This window comes from Gallinula chloropus (assembly GCF_964237585.1).
Source record: "Gallinula chloropus genome assembly, chromosome: Z".
In the NCBI taxonomy this organism is placed as follows: Eukaryota; Metazoa; Chordata; class Aves; order Gruiformes; family Rallidae; genus Gallinula; species Gallinula chloropus.
This window is the reverse complement of record NC_140089.1, coordinates 58,092,642-58,109,376: the sequence shown is the minus strand read 5'-3', so window position 1 is coordinate 58,109,376 and position 16,735 is coordinate 58,092,642. Positions and strand designations below refer to the sequence as shown.

Here is a 16,735-nt window from a genome sequence, read left to right as displayed (position 1 = left end):
TAAAGTTCTCTTGCTTTGTGTTTAAAGGTACAGGCTAACAAAATTCAGACCACATGCTCAGTGGGGCTTGCTTGCACCTTGAAGCAGGTAGCTTTTGGGATGGATGTGTGGTTTTGTATTGTAATGATGTTATAATGGACAAAGTTTACTAGTCGACAGTGTTTTGTCAAATACACAACAGATTGTTGGATTAGGGTAGCAAATATGCAGCTTATCAGTTCCATCTAACCTTCAGGTTCCCATATTATCACAGAGCCTGTCCATGGTGTCTCCACTCCATCCTCTGTGCAGCTATCTCAGGGTTAGAATGTCAAGCTTCCCTGAAGTCACCAGCCTTCAAGGTTGCCTTGGAACTTGTTGTTTAGGAACTGACGATGACAAGGATGCTTGGCATCAATTGCTCATCACCCTGGAATGTTTTGTGAATGCTCAACACTTCTTTAAATTGTGAACATAATTTTAATTTCCAAGTTACCCCAGCCATTATTCCATGGCTCCCTAGTTCCTGTTCTTCTAGTCTTTCCACCAATAATTGGCTTTGGCATGGAGGCATGGGAGGGGCAGGAAGGCCCCAGGAGTACCCCCAAACTCAGTTAGATACTGTCCCTTGTGGCTTAATAAGGAACTGTATTTTCTCTACTGTGTTGACAAGCACCTTGGAGTAACAGGTAAGCAAACTGACGCCACTGAAGGGCAGCTTCTCTAAAATTTCAGAGTTTGTCTTAATTTACCTACCATCAAATCTCAGCAATGTATGAGGGTAGGCAAGGTTGGGAAAAAGAGGAAAAGCCATACCTCGAGAAAACCTATGAATGACAACAGAAAAATTTGTAGGACACGTGTAGCAGACAAATGAGAGCAGAGAAATGTGGCACATACCAGTCTCAGAGGTGGTTCCGATCTGAGTTTGCAAGGATTGCAGCACTCTTGGATGTACACAGCCTGCTTCCCAACCCCGACCGGTTCGTGCAGGGTATACCTGCACCTGCAGTACTACTAATCCCTTCTCTAAGTCATTTTAACATGGCTGTTTGGAGGAATAAGGCTTCATCTCTTGAAGTAAAACTATGCATTTCAATTTGTTCCAACTTACAGAATGAGTAATAAAGAGATTCTTATCACCACTGAGAGCAAATGAAGCATTGGCATTTGATATTTTATTGCCAACAAGTTATTCATTTGTTCTGACTAAGTGTGCACACCCTTAATCATATTAACTGAATAATGAAATTAAGTAGCAACTGCGCTGGAATTTATAAGACCTTTGTTTCCTCTCATGCTTCTGGTTTCCAGAAGTTACTTCTGGAAAAACCAAACCTAAATAATTTCATTATTTAGTTAAACTAATAAGATTAAAGGTGTGCACACTTAGTCAGAAACAAATGCTTCTGCCAAGCAGAAGCAGATGTTCAATTAGATCATAACATTTTAGGATTTGTTTTTTCACAGAGAACTTTAATGAACATTCTCTTTCACCATTGCCCCTCCATCCCCTTTGTCTGGTAAAAACATGCCACAAACCAGACATCCAGAACTCATAACTCTAGTCAAAGCTCTGAAAACATGAAGCTGCTCAGACAACCATACTTATCCCATGGAGGGCTACAAAGATGATTAGTGGTTTGGAGCATCTCTCTTACGAGAAAGACTGAGAGTGGGGTTTGTTTATTTTGGATAAGAGAAAAATGAGAAGGGATCTTATCAATACTGATAAATATCTAAAGGGTGGATGTCAAGGAAGATAGGCCCCAGTGCTTCTCAATGGTGTGCAGTGACAGGGCAAGGGACAGTGGGCACAGACTGAAATATAGGAAGCTCCACCTGGATGTGAAGAAAAATACCTTCACTTTGAGGGATGCAGAGTACTAGAAGTTACAATACTCTGCAACCTGCCCTAGGTACTTCTGCTTAGCAAGGGGCCTGGACTAGACAATTGATCTCCAGGGGTCCTTTCCAAACCCTACCATTCTGTGATCTGTGATTTTGAATAATATCCAGGTCATTGCCATTCTTCATAAACATAAGGCATGACTCACAGTAATTGAAAGTGTTCAGTGTGCTGGCACACCAAACTTGCTTTGACAGCAACTCTCGTCATTTTTGCTTGGGAGGCTATCCTTAACAGGAACTGAGATGTCTAATTAATAGAGGACTTGCTGGATTGAGTATGTCTGCATAAAGGGCAGAGTTTTTGGGAGTTTGCAGTCTACACTCTGAGTATTTTCTGCAGAAAGTGTTGCATTTACACTTTGGAAAGACATCACAGCTAAACGCCACACCTTAGTCACCCCTGATCCAGAGCTCATAGTGTGAACTTTTAAAATGCCCTGTGTGATTTTTAATCTTCCCTCAGGGGCTATGACAGCTGATCCCCAGGGTCAAGCATCTTGGTTATTCTCTGCATCTCTGCATCTAAATTAGAACTGGAGTCTAGTATCTGGATTATTTTAGAGACACAAATGTCTACTCCAACTTTGAGGTGTGCAGACAGTCAGGAAAATTCAGACTAGCTGAAGTAGTTAACTTTTTTATCCCCAACTACCTCCAGACTATATAGTAACAGTGTGTAAGTCAGGCATTTAAAGTTTACAAAGCTGCTAAAGAAACCAGTCCTGGTGAGGCTGTGTGTACTGGAAAGACCAAGCTAGGAGAAGCAAAACACAGTACTGAGGAAAAAGTGCTAAGAGCCTTTGGCACTTGATCTGTGTCCTGGTTTTAGTACAGCCAGCAGCTGAGCACCACGCAGGCAGGTGTGGCAGAGAGGGGGGGAAAGGGGAGCGAGGGGAGGAGTGGGGAAGTGGAGGGAGGAAAACCAAAGACAAGCCTAGTGGGTTGGGATAAGGCCAGTTAACTAGGCCAGCAAAGGGAAGGAGAAATAACAGGACCTTACAGCAAAATGCATAAAACATGGTGAGGCTGCACCAGCACAGTGCGGACAGCAGGACAATCCCCTCCCTATACCGGCTGGCAATGCTGTGCTTGATGCACCCCAGGATGCAGTTGGCCCTCCTGGCTGCCCAGGCACACTGCTGGCTCATGTTTAACTTGCTGTCCACCGAGACCCCCAAATCTCTCTCAGCAAGGCTGGCTTCCAGTGTCTGAGTCCCCAGTCTGTATGTGCAGCCAGGGTTGCCCCTTCCCTGGTGCAGAATCCGGCACTTGCCCTTGTTAAACTTCATGTAGTTGGTGATTCCCCAGCTGTCTGATCTGTCCAGGTCTCTCTGCAAGGCTTCTCCACCCTCAATGGAGTCAACGGCCACTCTCAACTTGGTGTCATCTGCAAACATACTTCAGACACCTTCTAGTCCGGAGTCTAGGTCATTTATGAAAATGTTAAGAAGAACTGGGCCCAAAATGGAGCCCTGGGGAACCCCACTAGTGACTGGCTGACAGTCAGATCCAATCCCATTTGATACCACCCTCTGGGCCTGACCCATCAGCCAGTTGGCCACCCAACGCATTATGGCTTTGTCTAGTTGTATGCTGGGCATTTTGTCCAGTAAGATACTGTGAGACACAGTATCAAAGGCTTTACTGAAATCCCCCCAAAATAACATCAACTGTTTTCCTTTGGTCAGCCAGATGGGTGATCTTGTAAAAGGAAATCAGATTGGATAGACAGGACCTTCCTCTTCTAAACCGGTGTTGGCTGTGACCAATGACTGCTTTATCCTTTAGGTGTTTTTCAAGAAATCCCAGTATGATTTTCTCCATAATTTTACCAGGCACTGAGGTGAGACTGACAGGCCTGTAATTACCAGGGTCTTCTTTCTTACCCTTCTTGAAAATTGGTACAACATATGCCAGCTTCCCGTCAACTGGGAGCTTTCCAGATTCCCAAGACTGTTGAAAAGTAATTGAGGTCTCGCAATGACATCAGCCAGCTCCCTGAGTACCCTGGGATGAATCCCATTGGGGTCCATGGACTTAGGCGAATCCAGGTGGAACAGCAAATCTCCCAGAAGTTTGGGGTTTTACTACGAGTTTATCATTACTGCAGTCATGGTCCTCCCACTTGGGGCATCTGGAGTCCAAAGGCCCATCAACTGTGTTGAACACAGAGACAAAGAAGGCATTTAACATTTTTGCTTTGTCTATGCCCATGTTTGTAAGGTGACCATTCTCATCAAATAACAGACTAATGTTCTCTCTGGTCCTCTTCTTGTTAATGTATTATGTATTTTAAAAAAACATTTTTATTGTCTGCCACAGTATTGGCCAACCTCAACTCTGACGGAGCTTTGGCTGCACAAATTTTCTGCCTACAAAGGTGGACAGCATCCCTGCAATCGTCAGGGTTGCCTGCGTTGCTTCCATTGGTGGTATAATTTCTTTGTCCCACCTAAGCTCTAAAAGAAGGTCCCTGTTCAGCCAAGCCAGCCTTCTGCCCCACCTGCTTGACTTGACATTTTCAATTCACAGAATCACACAGAACATTAGGTGTTGGAAGGGACCTCAAAAGATCACCTAGCCCAACTCACCCTGCCAGAGCAGGATCACCCAGACTAAATTACACAAGAATGCATCCAGGTGGGTTTTGAATGTTTCCAGAGGAGACTCCACAACCCCCCTGGGCAGCCTGTTCTAGGGCTTTGTCACCCTCACAGTGAAAAAGTTTCTCCTTTGCCTGTCCCTGTCTTTTAGAACGTGGTATTTAAAAAGTGACCAGCATTGATGGACCCTGATGCCTTCAAAAGCAGTTTCCCAGGGGAGCATCCCAAAATCTGCTTTGCCCATATGTGTTGACATTTGGAGGCTTTTTTCCTCCAAATTGAGCAAGATTTTGGATTCCACTACTTCATGGTCGCTATGGCCAAGACGGACACCTACCACCACTTCCCTCATGAGACCTCCTGGTGTTTCTGCTTCAGTCTCTGTCACCAATGCATTATGAGTAAAAAGGTGCATTACCCAGCACAGGAGGTGGTGCACAGCAGCCCTGCCCACCAAAAGATAACATCGTTCCTGTGCAGCAGAGGTAACCCAATGCTGCGTCAGGAGGCTAAAGGTGAGTCTCCTTCATTGCCTTTGGACTAGACACATTGTACGAGGGACCGCGAGGCTCCACTGCTCCCCATTGAAGAGTCTGTTTCTCTCAATCCGTTGTTTATTGTCTCACACCATGGCGCCCACCCCACATCGGAGAGCGGGCCGTGGACGTCCCCCATCTCCCCCTTCCCAAAGCGCGCAGAGCAGCGCACCGCTTTCTCCAAGGCCTGGCAGACGCCGCCGCAGAGAATGAGCGGGCTTTTCCCTCGTGCTGCGCATCCCTACCTGGACAAACGCCTGGGAGCAGGAGAGGTCGGGCTGCCCGCCCGAGCGGTGCGTGGCGCGGGCGGGATGAGGCAGGGCGGGAGGGGGGGGGGGTGTCCCTCCTCCTGCCTGCCTCCGCGGTCCGCCGCAAGGCGTCAGTAAAGGAGCGCGCACGGCAGGGCGGGAGTGGGAGGTGAAAAAACAGGTCCCTGAAAGTTGAAAGGAGGAGCGGCACAAAAAAACCCCGCAAACCAAACCAAAAACCCTCTCCCCCCCCCAAAAAAAAAAAAAAAACATGAGAAAAAGAAAGAAGAAAAAGAAATAACAAAGAAGCAGGGAGGGTGCGGGTGCGCGTGGGAAGTCAGATTGCCTCACGCCCGCACCTCCTGCCGGGAACTTGTTCCCTCTCTCCTGGGTGCCCGCTAGGGGGCAGCAGCGCGTGCGGACTGTGGCGGCCGGCAATGGGGGTGTGGAGAAAGCGGCTCCATCCCTGACGTTAAACAAACCCTCGGAGAGCAGCGCCGTCAAGAAACGCGCGTTACTGGCTGTTTTCCTGGAAATTACGGAGTCCTTTGCTTTTAGGCTTACCGTCTGCAGGCCTCAATAATTTCCGAAAATATGTCTCTACGTTGTGCACGATGCACCTAAAGAAAATGTACGAGGGCTGGGGAAAAGCAGTGAAGTATTTTTTGTTTCTTTAAGGTGAACACTTGCTTCGTAATGCCAGCTGTTATTCCTGTGAAATGCTCCAGGTTCTTACTCTGGTAAGCTGAAGGGGCCTGGTCTTTCAAACAGTAACACCTATCTACGTTGAAACTGTAGGAAGCTGGGAGACTGAGTTCCCCTGTATAGTTGCAGGGATGTTCAATTTTGTAATGGGAATACCAATTTCATGCCAATGCATGAAATATGGCTACAGTTTTGCTGTTGGCTGCTCACCAGATTGAAGCAGTAAACTGCTTTAGCTTGGGTCATCAAACCAGTGATGGTACGAAGTTAGACTGGAGTCCAGGTAGTTACAGCACAAATGAGATTCAAACATGGACCAGGTGAGGTAGGAATTAAACACAGTTACACTGTGCTTGAAGATTAATCTGCTGTGTTAAAGCTTGCCAAAGCTTCTTAAAGCACTGCAAAGTTCCTGTAGGTAGATCCCTTGATGGAATTCATGGGGAGCAATACACATCCTCTTTCCTTGGTCCTATTCCTGACTGATTCCAAAGCATCTTTTGTGTGAAGAAAGTTAGATCTCATGTAACCTCAGCTTTCCAGTTTTTGTGCATCTGTGAGATTCTCTTGCTTGAATGAGGGGGATCCCTACTTCAGCATTAGGGATGCCTCTTGTCCTAATGTGGAGGTATAATGGGCTTGCAGCACTCAAGAGTACTTTTCAGAAAAAAGGAATTTAAATTCATCTTTCTATGTTCATCATTATTTTGTAATTTTAGCTCAAGTTTTCATTTTCCAGAATTATTCTGAGGTGTATGAACTTAATTGTCTGCGTGCTCCTAACGTTAATTTTTGGTCTTTTCATTTAGAAAGATCTATTTTCACAGCAGGTCTATATACCTTTAGTCTTTTTAAGGTGTATTCTAATTCCAATTTATACTCTAGTATTTCACCAACTTTTGATGTGACAGATTAAAAATATTGTCAGTCTCTCTTTTGGGATGCTAGAGATGCTACATGGCACAAGGATGATAAACCCCATCTCGACTATCATTGAATTATTTCTATAGAAGCCCAGTAGTTTATTTTTTGTTTTCATTCTTTGAAAAATTATAAGGACACATTTGTGCCTTTAGGGTAGCTTCATATCAAGTACTGCATTAAACGCTGCAGCAATGCTTTCAGTCAATAAGTAACATTTAAATTTTTAGTTTAGAGTTCTTTGGGACATCTTGAATGCCTCTAGATCATACTAGTTTGTATTCCAATAATAGCTGTCATAAAAAGATGACCGTGGTGGTAGGTGTCTGTTAAAGCATATATCCAATTGGTTGTCTTCTGTACTGTATGCACCATACAGCACAGACTGACCCAAATCACTCATCAAAAGAAGAAGGTACAAAGAGAAGTAGCGTATTTATCATTTTCTTTTTTAAATTATAATCATAAGAAGACATTCTGCCATACTCAGAGCATTTGTGTCTTTTCAGGACCAATTTCTTCTGCTGCACAGGAACATTGTAAAATAATGATGTAAAACAAATTGTATTTGTGACCAAAAAAAAAAGGAATTCAAATAAAACAAGGGAGGGGAAGAGCTTAATAGAAATATTTATTGAAAAAATTCCCATCAACATCATTTGGCTGTACTAAGTAAGTAAAATGCTAAGCGTGACTGTGGCAATCAGGATGCAAAGAGCTAGTACCATGAGCAGGATGATTCGGCAACATTTGGAATGCTTTTTTTCTCTTTCTTTCTTTTTTAATAAGGTATCGTACCCAGGAGTATAAATATCCCCCATCCAGAACTGTAGATCATTAGGATTTTCCTAAAAGAAAAACCAGAAAAGGGATTCAGTAATTAGAACATAGCCAGAAGTATTTTGGCTATCATCAGATAGTGATTAATGAATTTAAAGGATCACAACACAAATGCAAGAGCCTTTCACTTGAACATAGGTTGCACTACTTGCCAGATGCTGCAAATGTTCCACTGGGGAAAATTAAAATCATGTTTTTCAGCCAGGAACCAGATGTAGGACACCAGTTATTGAAATGTGATTTTAAAACTCAGAAGAAACCATATTTTCTTCCCCAAAAGAGATGTCGATTTACAAACTCAGATCTGAGTCCCTTTCAAAAAAAAAAAAAAAAAAAAAGAAAAGAAAAGGAAAAGGGAACAGCAGAAAAAAAAAACTCATAAAAGTAACTTTAAGAATGACTTTTGCCAACCAACAGCAGGCAAGATTCTGTGTGATGTGAGTGAGTATCAAGGCTCCCATTTTTAGTTATTTTCTATGTAAAAGGAGAACCTGAGTCATGGGGTTGCTGTGGGACTTTCTCTAATCACAGAGGTCATGTTCTGTAGAACCAGAAGTCAAACCAAATACATACTTTTTTTTTTTTTTCCCATAATCAGAGTCATGTTAGTGTCATGTCTGTACCAGAAAATATGGAATCATAGCATGTTTTAGTTTGGAAGGGACTTCAAAGAACATCTAGTACCAATCCCCCTCATCATGGGCAGGGGCACCCTCCATGAGAACAAGTAGCCCAAAGCTCCATCCAGCCTGGCCTTGAACACTTCTGGGGAGGGGGAGTATAAAACTTCTCTGGGCAACCTGTGCCAGGGCCTCACCACCTTCCTGGCAAAATATTTCTTCCTAATATCTAATCTAAATCTACCATCTTCTAGTTTAAACCCACTACCCCTTATCCTATCAGTACACTGCCAGATAAACAGGAGTGTAGTCCATATCTGATCCTGCAATCCCACCAGAAGAACCAACCAGTCTGCACAGTGGTTCAATGCACACACACATGGCTCACAGCAATTCATTTTGCTCACATGCAGTGCAATGGTCCATTACCTTAATGTTGCTGGCCAAGTTAGAGTGCAACGAGTATCTGTCATAGTCTTGCACAGTCCAGGAAGGGGTCTTTTTCTTCTCCTCTCGGTAGTCATCCACCTGGATGTCACTATACAAGGGGTTGCTTTTGATGGTGCATTTCAGAGTGATGGGTGTAATGTGTTTCCCAAGGGCTTTGTCTATCATTTCTCGACTGACCCCATTTGAGTCTAAACCTGGCAATTCAGTGTCATTTCTTTTTTCTCTCTGTAAGGCACAAGTTAGATTAGACTTTGACTTTCACCTTCATTTACCTATGACATAGGGCCCCTTTCAGACTTTTCATCTGTAATCCAATAGAATACTTTTTTAAAATTACACATACAATAGTCTTTCTCATTCTGTAAAACATCTACAGTGCAGTAGAGGAGTCTGTCCTTTCACCCCAGGCAGATTTCTTCCTTCTAGGGAAAGCACGTAGGTACAATCTGAACATTAAACTCTTTTGTAGACGTGATCTGGCACTGAGGTGATAAGCCTCCTCTTTAGCAAAGCAGTGCTGCAGAGCACAGCAGTAGAAGATGCAGTTCTGACAGAAGCCATGAGCATGATGCAGAAGCAGAGCTGTAAGGATAAAGCAGAGAGAAGCACAGGGCTAACAGTAGAAGAGACTGCCTTGGTAGGAGCTGCATCGCTAACAGAAGGGGTCTGAGTTGCACTGCTGCTCCAGTTCTTAAATGCTAGACTCATGTATGGCTGTCAGAGGCCCTTAATTCAACTGAAAGTCCTTAATTTGGGCACTGTCAGAACTCAAATGTAACAGAGTATCTGACCAGTGTCCCAGTAACAGCAATGATTAAATAGGACCTTTTAGAATGCTGATGTCAAGAGAGGAACAGCCATGCTGGGATCACATTTTTGGACACCTCACAAGCTGCTGCACAGTACTAAGAGCCTCTTCAGGAGCTGGTAAGATGGCAGTTCCTGTATTTTTCAACCTGTAATGCATAGAGGAATGCAATCAGATGCTCCAAATCAATCTGTTCAACATGTTGATTCACTGTGATCTTCTGGCCCAGAGATATTGAATTATTATGTTGCCAATGCACAGTGCTAGCAGTACATTAGCTAGCTGAGACACCTGCTTCTGGCACAGCCCTTGCCTCATGCTAACACCTGTCCCGTGTCTCAACACTGCTTCTACACCACTATCACAGTGCAAATTAAGAAAACTCCTTCCATGAAAAGACATCTTTCCTAGCATCCTTCTTTTATATTGAGATCTTCAGTAGCCGTAAGTTGGATGGACTTCAGCAGCACATCCTGCTCCTCTTTTCAGCTCTCTAGTGGGATCCCCAGAAAACCCACCTCCTCCTGCACACTGGCTCTGGGTCTGCTCATATCCTGCATCAGCCAGTGCAGGTCCCTAAGCTGATGGCAAACTTACGTAACTTTCTACTTCCCTTTGGAGGGCTAGTAAATCCACTTTCAGTGGAAACCAGCTGTTACATATCATCACCTACTTCATGCTTCAGTGTCTGTGCAGATGCAGAGATATGTGTGAGTTGTTCTGGGGTAGGCAGGTGTAGAACAAAGCAGGAGGACTGGTTTCCTTCTGAAAGGAAACAGGGAGAAGCAAAAACAATAGCCTTTGTCTAAGCAACCGGAGGAAGAAGGATCATGCTGGCATTCTTACACTAAGCTGTGTGCACAAAGTGACTAAGTTTGTTTCCCATCCATAATTACCACTAGTAGGTGGGTGGATCCTCAGTGCCCTCCCTCTCCCTTTATTAGTTCATAATTTCCATACATCATTCCTTAGCCTTGACATATCCCCTGATAATATTACTGTTTGCGTTGCAGTTGCAGCTGGCACCAAAGCCCTCTGGGTTGTACTGGCCAGATTTCAGTTGAGCTGGTGTTTTTAACTGTCATTTCTTTCTGACTGCCTTTTATTTATTTTATTTCTTATTTAAAATTTGTCAATGACCTTAATGATGTTTCCCTCAGGCTTGCTAGAGAGTTGAACTTGGAGAACATTTTGTTGAAGAACGCCAAGCTGTCTCACCAGGGGATGCTTGGTCTCCCTAGGCTAAAATGTTGTGAAAAGAATGTGACTTGACAGGCATTTTTAAAGCTGTTTTAAATAAAATGCTCCAAAGGTTGCAATAAATGGTGTGATGCAAAGTTTGTACATAGAGTTCTTTGTGGCAAAATTTTTTGCTCCTTCTTTCTGCAGTACCTGTCTTTTCGTAGGCATGAGAATAGGAGCCTGCGGTAGTCTGGAGCAGAGGTAAAGAGGGACTAGGATGGGAGTGGCAACAGGGCTTCACTGTGAGAACTGGACATGAACTTCGGGTAGGAGATGGTTTGCAGAAGTTTTGGAGCAGATGTTGAAATGCCGAGGCAATCTAGAGCATACACTTGAGTGCAGGCAAACACTTGGCTGTGAAACTTCTGTGGTAGATGTGTCCTAGAAACTAATTAGAGAGAAGGAAGGAGAGAAGCCTGATGCACACACACAGACACACACACACACAGAGGTTTAGGTCCAAGAAGTGATGTAGAAAACCATGAAGATTGCCTGAAACATATGCATTTATAGAAGCAGAGAAACAGAAGGAAGTTAGATAATATCATTTTGTCTGCTAGTAATAACTCTAGAAAACCTATGTATTTTTTCTTTTAAGGTTCAAAATATCTTCCAACAGGTCTGCTTCATAAAACAAATGTTCAAACTTAGGTATCCATATGTATCATAGAGTTTATATGATATACATTGAGAAGCCAGTGTGAACAAAGGTGGAATAGATCAAATCAGAGTTAACAGGAGGCAATTTATGTTACTATTCACTGAATGAAGGGAGGGAACAGAAAACCTGCAAAGCAGCAATGGTTACAACGAGCTCTGAGAAACTGTAGTTGAAATATACTGTTGAAATATTCATTTAACATTATGAAAAATGCTCAACTCTGCAAACACATAACTGTGTTTGATCTACATATAGCTCATAAGCAAGAAAGCTGTTATAGTTTATAACTCATTTTTCACTGGGAAGTTTATCCTGCCTTGACAGACCCAGGCAGCCAACACAGTCAAAAAGAGGACTCTCAAAATCCTGAAGATTGGTAGAGCCAAGTCCACCCCTGGGTTGAACTGTGCTTTACCCACAGGTTTTTCTTGCTGATTATTTAATAATGCAAATTATCCATGTAGATATGTTAGAATATATATAATTAAAATTATGAATTAATCTATATTACTAGGAAAAATTTTCAGTCCCATTGGTAACTTGACTTCCTCCTTTCGTTCCCACTATTGTTACTGTTACCACTGAAACAAACTGAGGGTCTAACTGTTCTCTTCTGGGTCTGTGATATGAGACATCAGGGACTGAAATTGGGACATCAACAGTTAAGGCTATGGCTTGCTCTCAAGACCATCTAGCTGCAAGAAGGAATAGTGAAGAAGCCTAAAAAAATAAGGAGATTTACGTCCTGCAAGTTAGTTTCCCTTGTCCTGTGGCCAGCCATGGTCTCCAGCTACAGCCGCAGGAGATACTTAGGAAAAGTGATAAACATTGTTGTTGGGAAGCTATGCCTACAAGTTTTAGCCAGGATATCTTTTGAGAAACTTAGGACCACCAGATACTGCAGGATTCGTTTTCTCACAACTTTGATCCTAATGAAAATGGGTAACAGGGTGATTATTATACTTGCATGTATTTTTAAAAAAAACTATAACCCTCTGCTGTGCAAAGACCTTGTAATGCATCTTGGAGGACCCTCCCAGCACTCAGAAGGGCATTTTTCTGATATGGAGAGCTGTTTCCAATACAGACAAAGGGTCTGACAGACAAAAAGCTGCTAGAGTAACCCAAGAATCCCTGTGATGGTTGTAACAACTGTATAGGTTTTGCTAGACATTTGGTCAATAAACCCCTCTCATTTATCAGAATAAATAATTACTAGCTCTTTAGAATTTCCTGAAGAAATCCGATCTCATAGGGGATGCTGTGGAAAAGCAATCAGGAAGGCAAGCAATAAATGAGGATAGGTAAGTGGGTGTGAAAGACAGTGCAGCAGACAGCTCACATCAAGCATTCCTGAGACTCAAGTTTTCTCATCAAAGCAACTGAAGGGGATCAGAACTGCTTGGAAGAGAAGCATCAGGTGCTACAAAGCAATCTGGGAAGCCACCTGACATGGCCAGGACAGCCGTCAGTAAGTGGTTGTAAACGTTTAAGCTGGAGTGACAGAAATGTTTACAGAAAAGCAGGCATTCACACAGACTATTTTAGTTGTGTGGCATTGAGAGTAATTCTGTCCTTTTAATTAATTGGTTTCTCAAAGAAAGCTGTTTTATCTGTCATTGGCAATGGACCTCTGCAGGGTTGTGTGCACATTACATAAAAACCTCTGTACACTGTCAGACCAAAGCTCCTGGCCAGCCTTGCAGCTGGCTCTGATTGTGGACAGTTGCAGATGTCCAGGGAGGAACAAGGGAAGGAGCAAATGTATGTCATGCTGGGGAACAAACCAATGGCGGTAGCTCAGCACCTAACTTACAGGTGAAACAGATCTTACGTCCTGGTATGCTGAGAAACAAGCAAAGACAGGGCACAGACATGAGCTCAGTCAGGTATAGAGGTTAGGAGTGCAGTTAGCAGGATAGCAATAATACCTGAAGGCCAGAATTTGTTTGGAGTTGTGAATTCCTAAGCAAGACCAGAATGACAAGGAGTAGCATGGCATTCAAAGGCCATCTGGATTTCTGATGATTTTCCAAAGTAGGAAGAAAAAGGGAAATGCAAACAGGAAAGAAACAGAAGTCCGAGAATTCCAGAAAAATGACCAGGTAGACTACAGGGGAGACATGCATCTCGGCTATGAGAAGCAGCTATAGGTGATTAATCATCTGGTGCATGCTGAGCATTAAAACATATTGTGGGGCAGAGAGTCCAGCGGGACTGGAAATTTTCAAGGCAATGAGTAAGTGGTCATTTATAGGAGAAAGTTTGTGCTTTTTATGCTGTTTTCACAAACAAGGGCCAAGATTCCTGCACTGCTTTATGGTTTGTTTTATTCAAAGTAAATGATTAAAATATACACTAAGCAGGGAAGATGTTTGGTCTGCCTGATAGGGAAGAGGAAAGTAAGGAGAAAGAGCAGAATCTCTTTGTCACTAGTCAAGTTGTTTTTTATAATGGAAATAAATTAAAAAACATATAGGTGGAGAAAACGCATAGGCACTTAGGTGCACTTGAATTTAAGTGATCTCACAATAAAGGCCTGGAAGAGGCCACAAACACACCTCTGCAAAGTCATTTAACATGGGGACCCCTGAATAGCAATAGTTTCTTAAAAGAAAACGAATTTCTGGAGAGGGAATTTAGGCTACTCTGAAGGTTTAATGACTTTGGAAGTCGGCAGGTCACCCACATATGTTCTGAAATTAATTCTTCTTCCTCACCCTCCGCCACCCCCCATTTCCGTTTCTGAATTAACTAACCCTCAATCCCATTAGCTCCCTCATTTTAAAGCAAAACATGTTATTCCCGCGCCATTAGTTCTCCACTGTGCCATCGTGTTTATTCGGACGTCTGGAACTCATCAGCTCTTTTCCCCTTTGCTTGATTGTCAGCAAAAGGAAAGAAGTAGGCAAGCTCGTGGGGGAGAGAATAAGGCACTAGGAACTTTTTATCTGTGCAGCTTGAACCCACTACTAGTAACTACGCTGGAAAGCATAGGTTGTACTCCGCGTTCAGCGTTTGTAACACGTACTGCGCTGGGGACTGTGTTTCTGGAGGTGCGGCGAGCACTGAAATTTTGTCTGAAACGGCCATGCTGGGGCTGGCAAGGGAGTTCCAGGAAAGCCCTGTCGCTGGTGGCAATGTGTGTGGCACACATCTTCAGTCCTCCCGCAGCTCCGCAGCCCTGGCTCGGTGACAGCGCGTCCTGTCTAACAACAATGGGGAGAAGGACCCCCGCTGTGGAGGAGGCTCTGTGTGTGGCTGCCTCCCTTCTGCACAAAAGAGGGGCTTAGGTGGGGTGGGGAGGATGACCAGCATTGCACCATACCCCATTGTTCGGGATCCCACAGGCTCCTTCCCTTTGTTAGGGCTCTGCATGGGAAACAATGGGTGACAGCGTGCCACCCCCTCCCAGGTCTCCTTGTGAATCGTCAGCAAAGATAATATGAGTGGCGGAAGTGGGGGAGGGGTGTATGTATGGGGGTGCGGTGTGGAGTACGTGTTTCTGGAGCTGGAGGCATTGGGCTAAGCAGAGGGAAGGCTGTCTGATGTGGGGAAGAGGCTAGGGGAGGTATAAGGAGGTATCATGGAAGTGGGTGTCAAGAGGGGAATGCTTGCCTGGGGGTGAGGACCGGAATGGGCTTTGGAGGGAGCAAAGGGGTTTGGGGACCTGATGGGGAGAAATGTCTGAGCGGGGAGAAGTGCAACTGAAAGCAACTGTGGGAGACTTTAAGGATCTTTCTTCTTCCCCGCCCCCACCCCCTCTCCGATTGAGTTTTTTAGGCTCTGACTCATTCCCCTGAGGAATTAGACTCCCATCCTAAGGATCCTCAGGATGCAGACCCTTCTCCATCCCCGCCCCCAGCTGCTTATGTGTGTCTCCATCCCTTGACAAGAACCAGACCTTGGAGTTTTTGCTCATGCTAGGGGTGGAGAAATGCAAGGGGCTCCCCGGGCAGCAGGGAAGAAGCACTGCGGAGCAGCAAGTGGGGCCCAGAGGGGTGTGAGCTGATGCAGCTGTACAGCTGCTGATCCAGACATGAACTTCTCCTCTGCTGGCCCCAGGGCCTCTGCTAGGCAGCGCACGTTTACATTTTTACTGAGATACTACTGCTACCACTGTATAATAACCTGGATTAATACAGTCAGTGTGTTTCACACTTCCAACAGCTATCTGTCAGGATATAACAAGAAGGTCAAAGTGGAATGAGAAAAACAAGGCAGAATAAAGAGGAAGCCTAATGTGCCTTTTCATCAAGTTTGACCTGGCTTTCAGATTTAAGTCTGGGGTGTTTTTCTTATTTCTTCAGGGGACCGAGTTCCATACACCACTTTAGTACAATTAATCGGTATTTGACATCAGTAAATTTTCTGGAAAATGCTTCAAAAACGTTTAAATGAGCAGCAGAAAGCCTAACATACTGAAATGAAGTCAGCTGACTGCCATGAAGAGAGTAACTTCTCTTGGAGCCGGATTCTCTGTGAAAAACTTAGAGGGATATTAGTGATGCAGATTCAGACATATAGGAAACTGAATCCACAGCTGAAGTCACAAACTCATGTAATGTTGTCTCCTAATCCCCACAAAAGGGTGGATAAAAGCTAGGGGAAACTTCACCCTCTTTTAGACCTTACCTGTAAGTAGACTCTGTTGTGCCACTGCTGCACTCCAGGTAAAGATGCTCCTGGGAGTTTTGCCAAGCTGGCCTGTAGAAAGGCAGAGTTTTTCACTAAAGATGTCGCTTCCAATTGCAGGAATTTATCAGGGTGGTTGTTGTTTGGCAAAACAGAGAAGTCCATCTTTCTGTCCTGTAGTGTAAAACAGCCCCCAGTTTCTGCTTCCTGGCTGTGCACAGTCCTTCTATTATTAATGATGTGAAGAAGGATACAACAGTTTCCTGAAACTGTATCTGACCCCTGTTTGGTGTAAGGCTTACTTATATCATCTACCAAAGATAAAAGATTGTTTAGTAGCAGAGACCAGACAGGACATGTTTCTCTAAGTGCCTAGCTTAAGTTTTCAAGTTCAGGGTCTAGTCTGATAGATACATATGTGCTCGTTAAAGCTAACAGAGTACCAGTGAGTAGATGCATAAGACACTTAAATGCATACCAGCACTTCCTCAAGTGACTTGCCAAAAATGTCAAGTTTACAATACTTCAAAGTAAGCTTCACCACCCCCACCACCCCCACCCCCCATCACCACCCCA

At 44.0% G+C, this 16,735-nt stretch overlaps 1 protein-coding gene across 1 annotated transcript; it reads right to left on the bottom strand.

Moving 5' to 3' along the window:
- Positions 1 to 7,571: 7,571 nt before the first annotated feature.
- On the bottom strand, positions 7,572 to 16,324 carry MINAR2 (membrane integral NOTCH2 associated receptor 2; the record flags this gene model as incomplete). The annotated part of the gene is made up of 3 exons (XM_084278031.1): positions 7,572 to 7,751; positions 8,793 to 9,038; positions 16,160 to 16,324. 3 exons carry the CDS (start codon positions 16,322 to 16,324, stop codon positions 7,572 to 7,574), a joined length of 591 nt encoding a protein of 196 aa, XP_084134157.1.
- Positions 16,325 to 16,735: the final 411 nt, after the last annotated feature.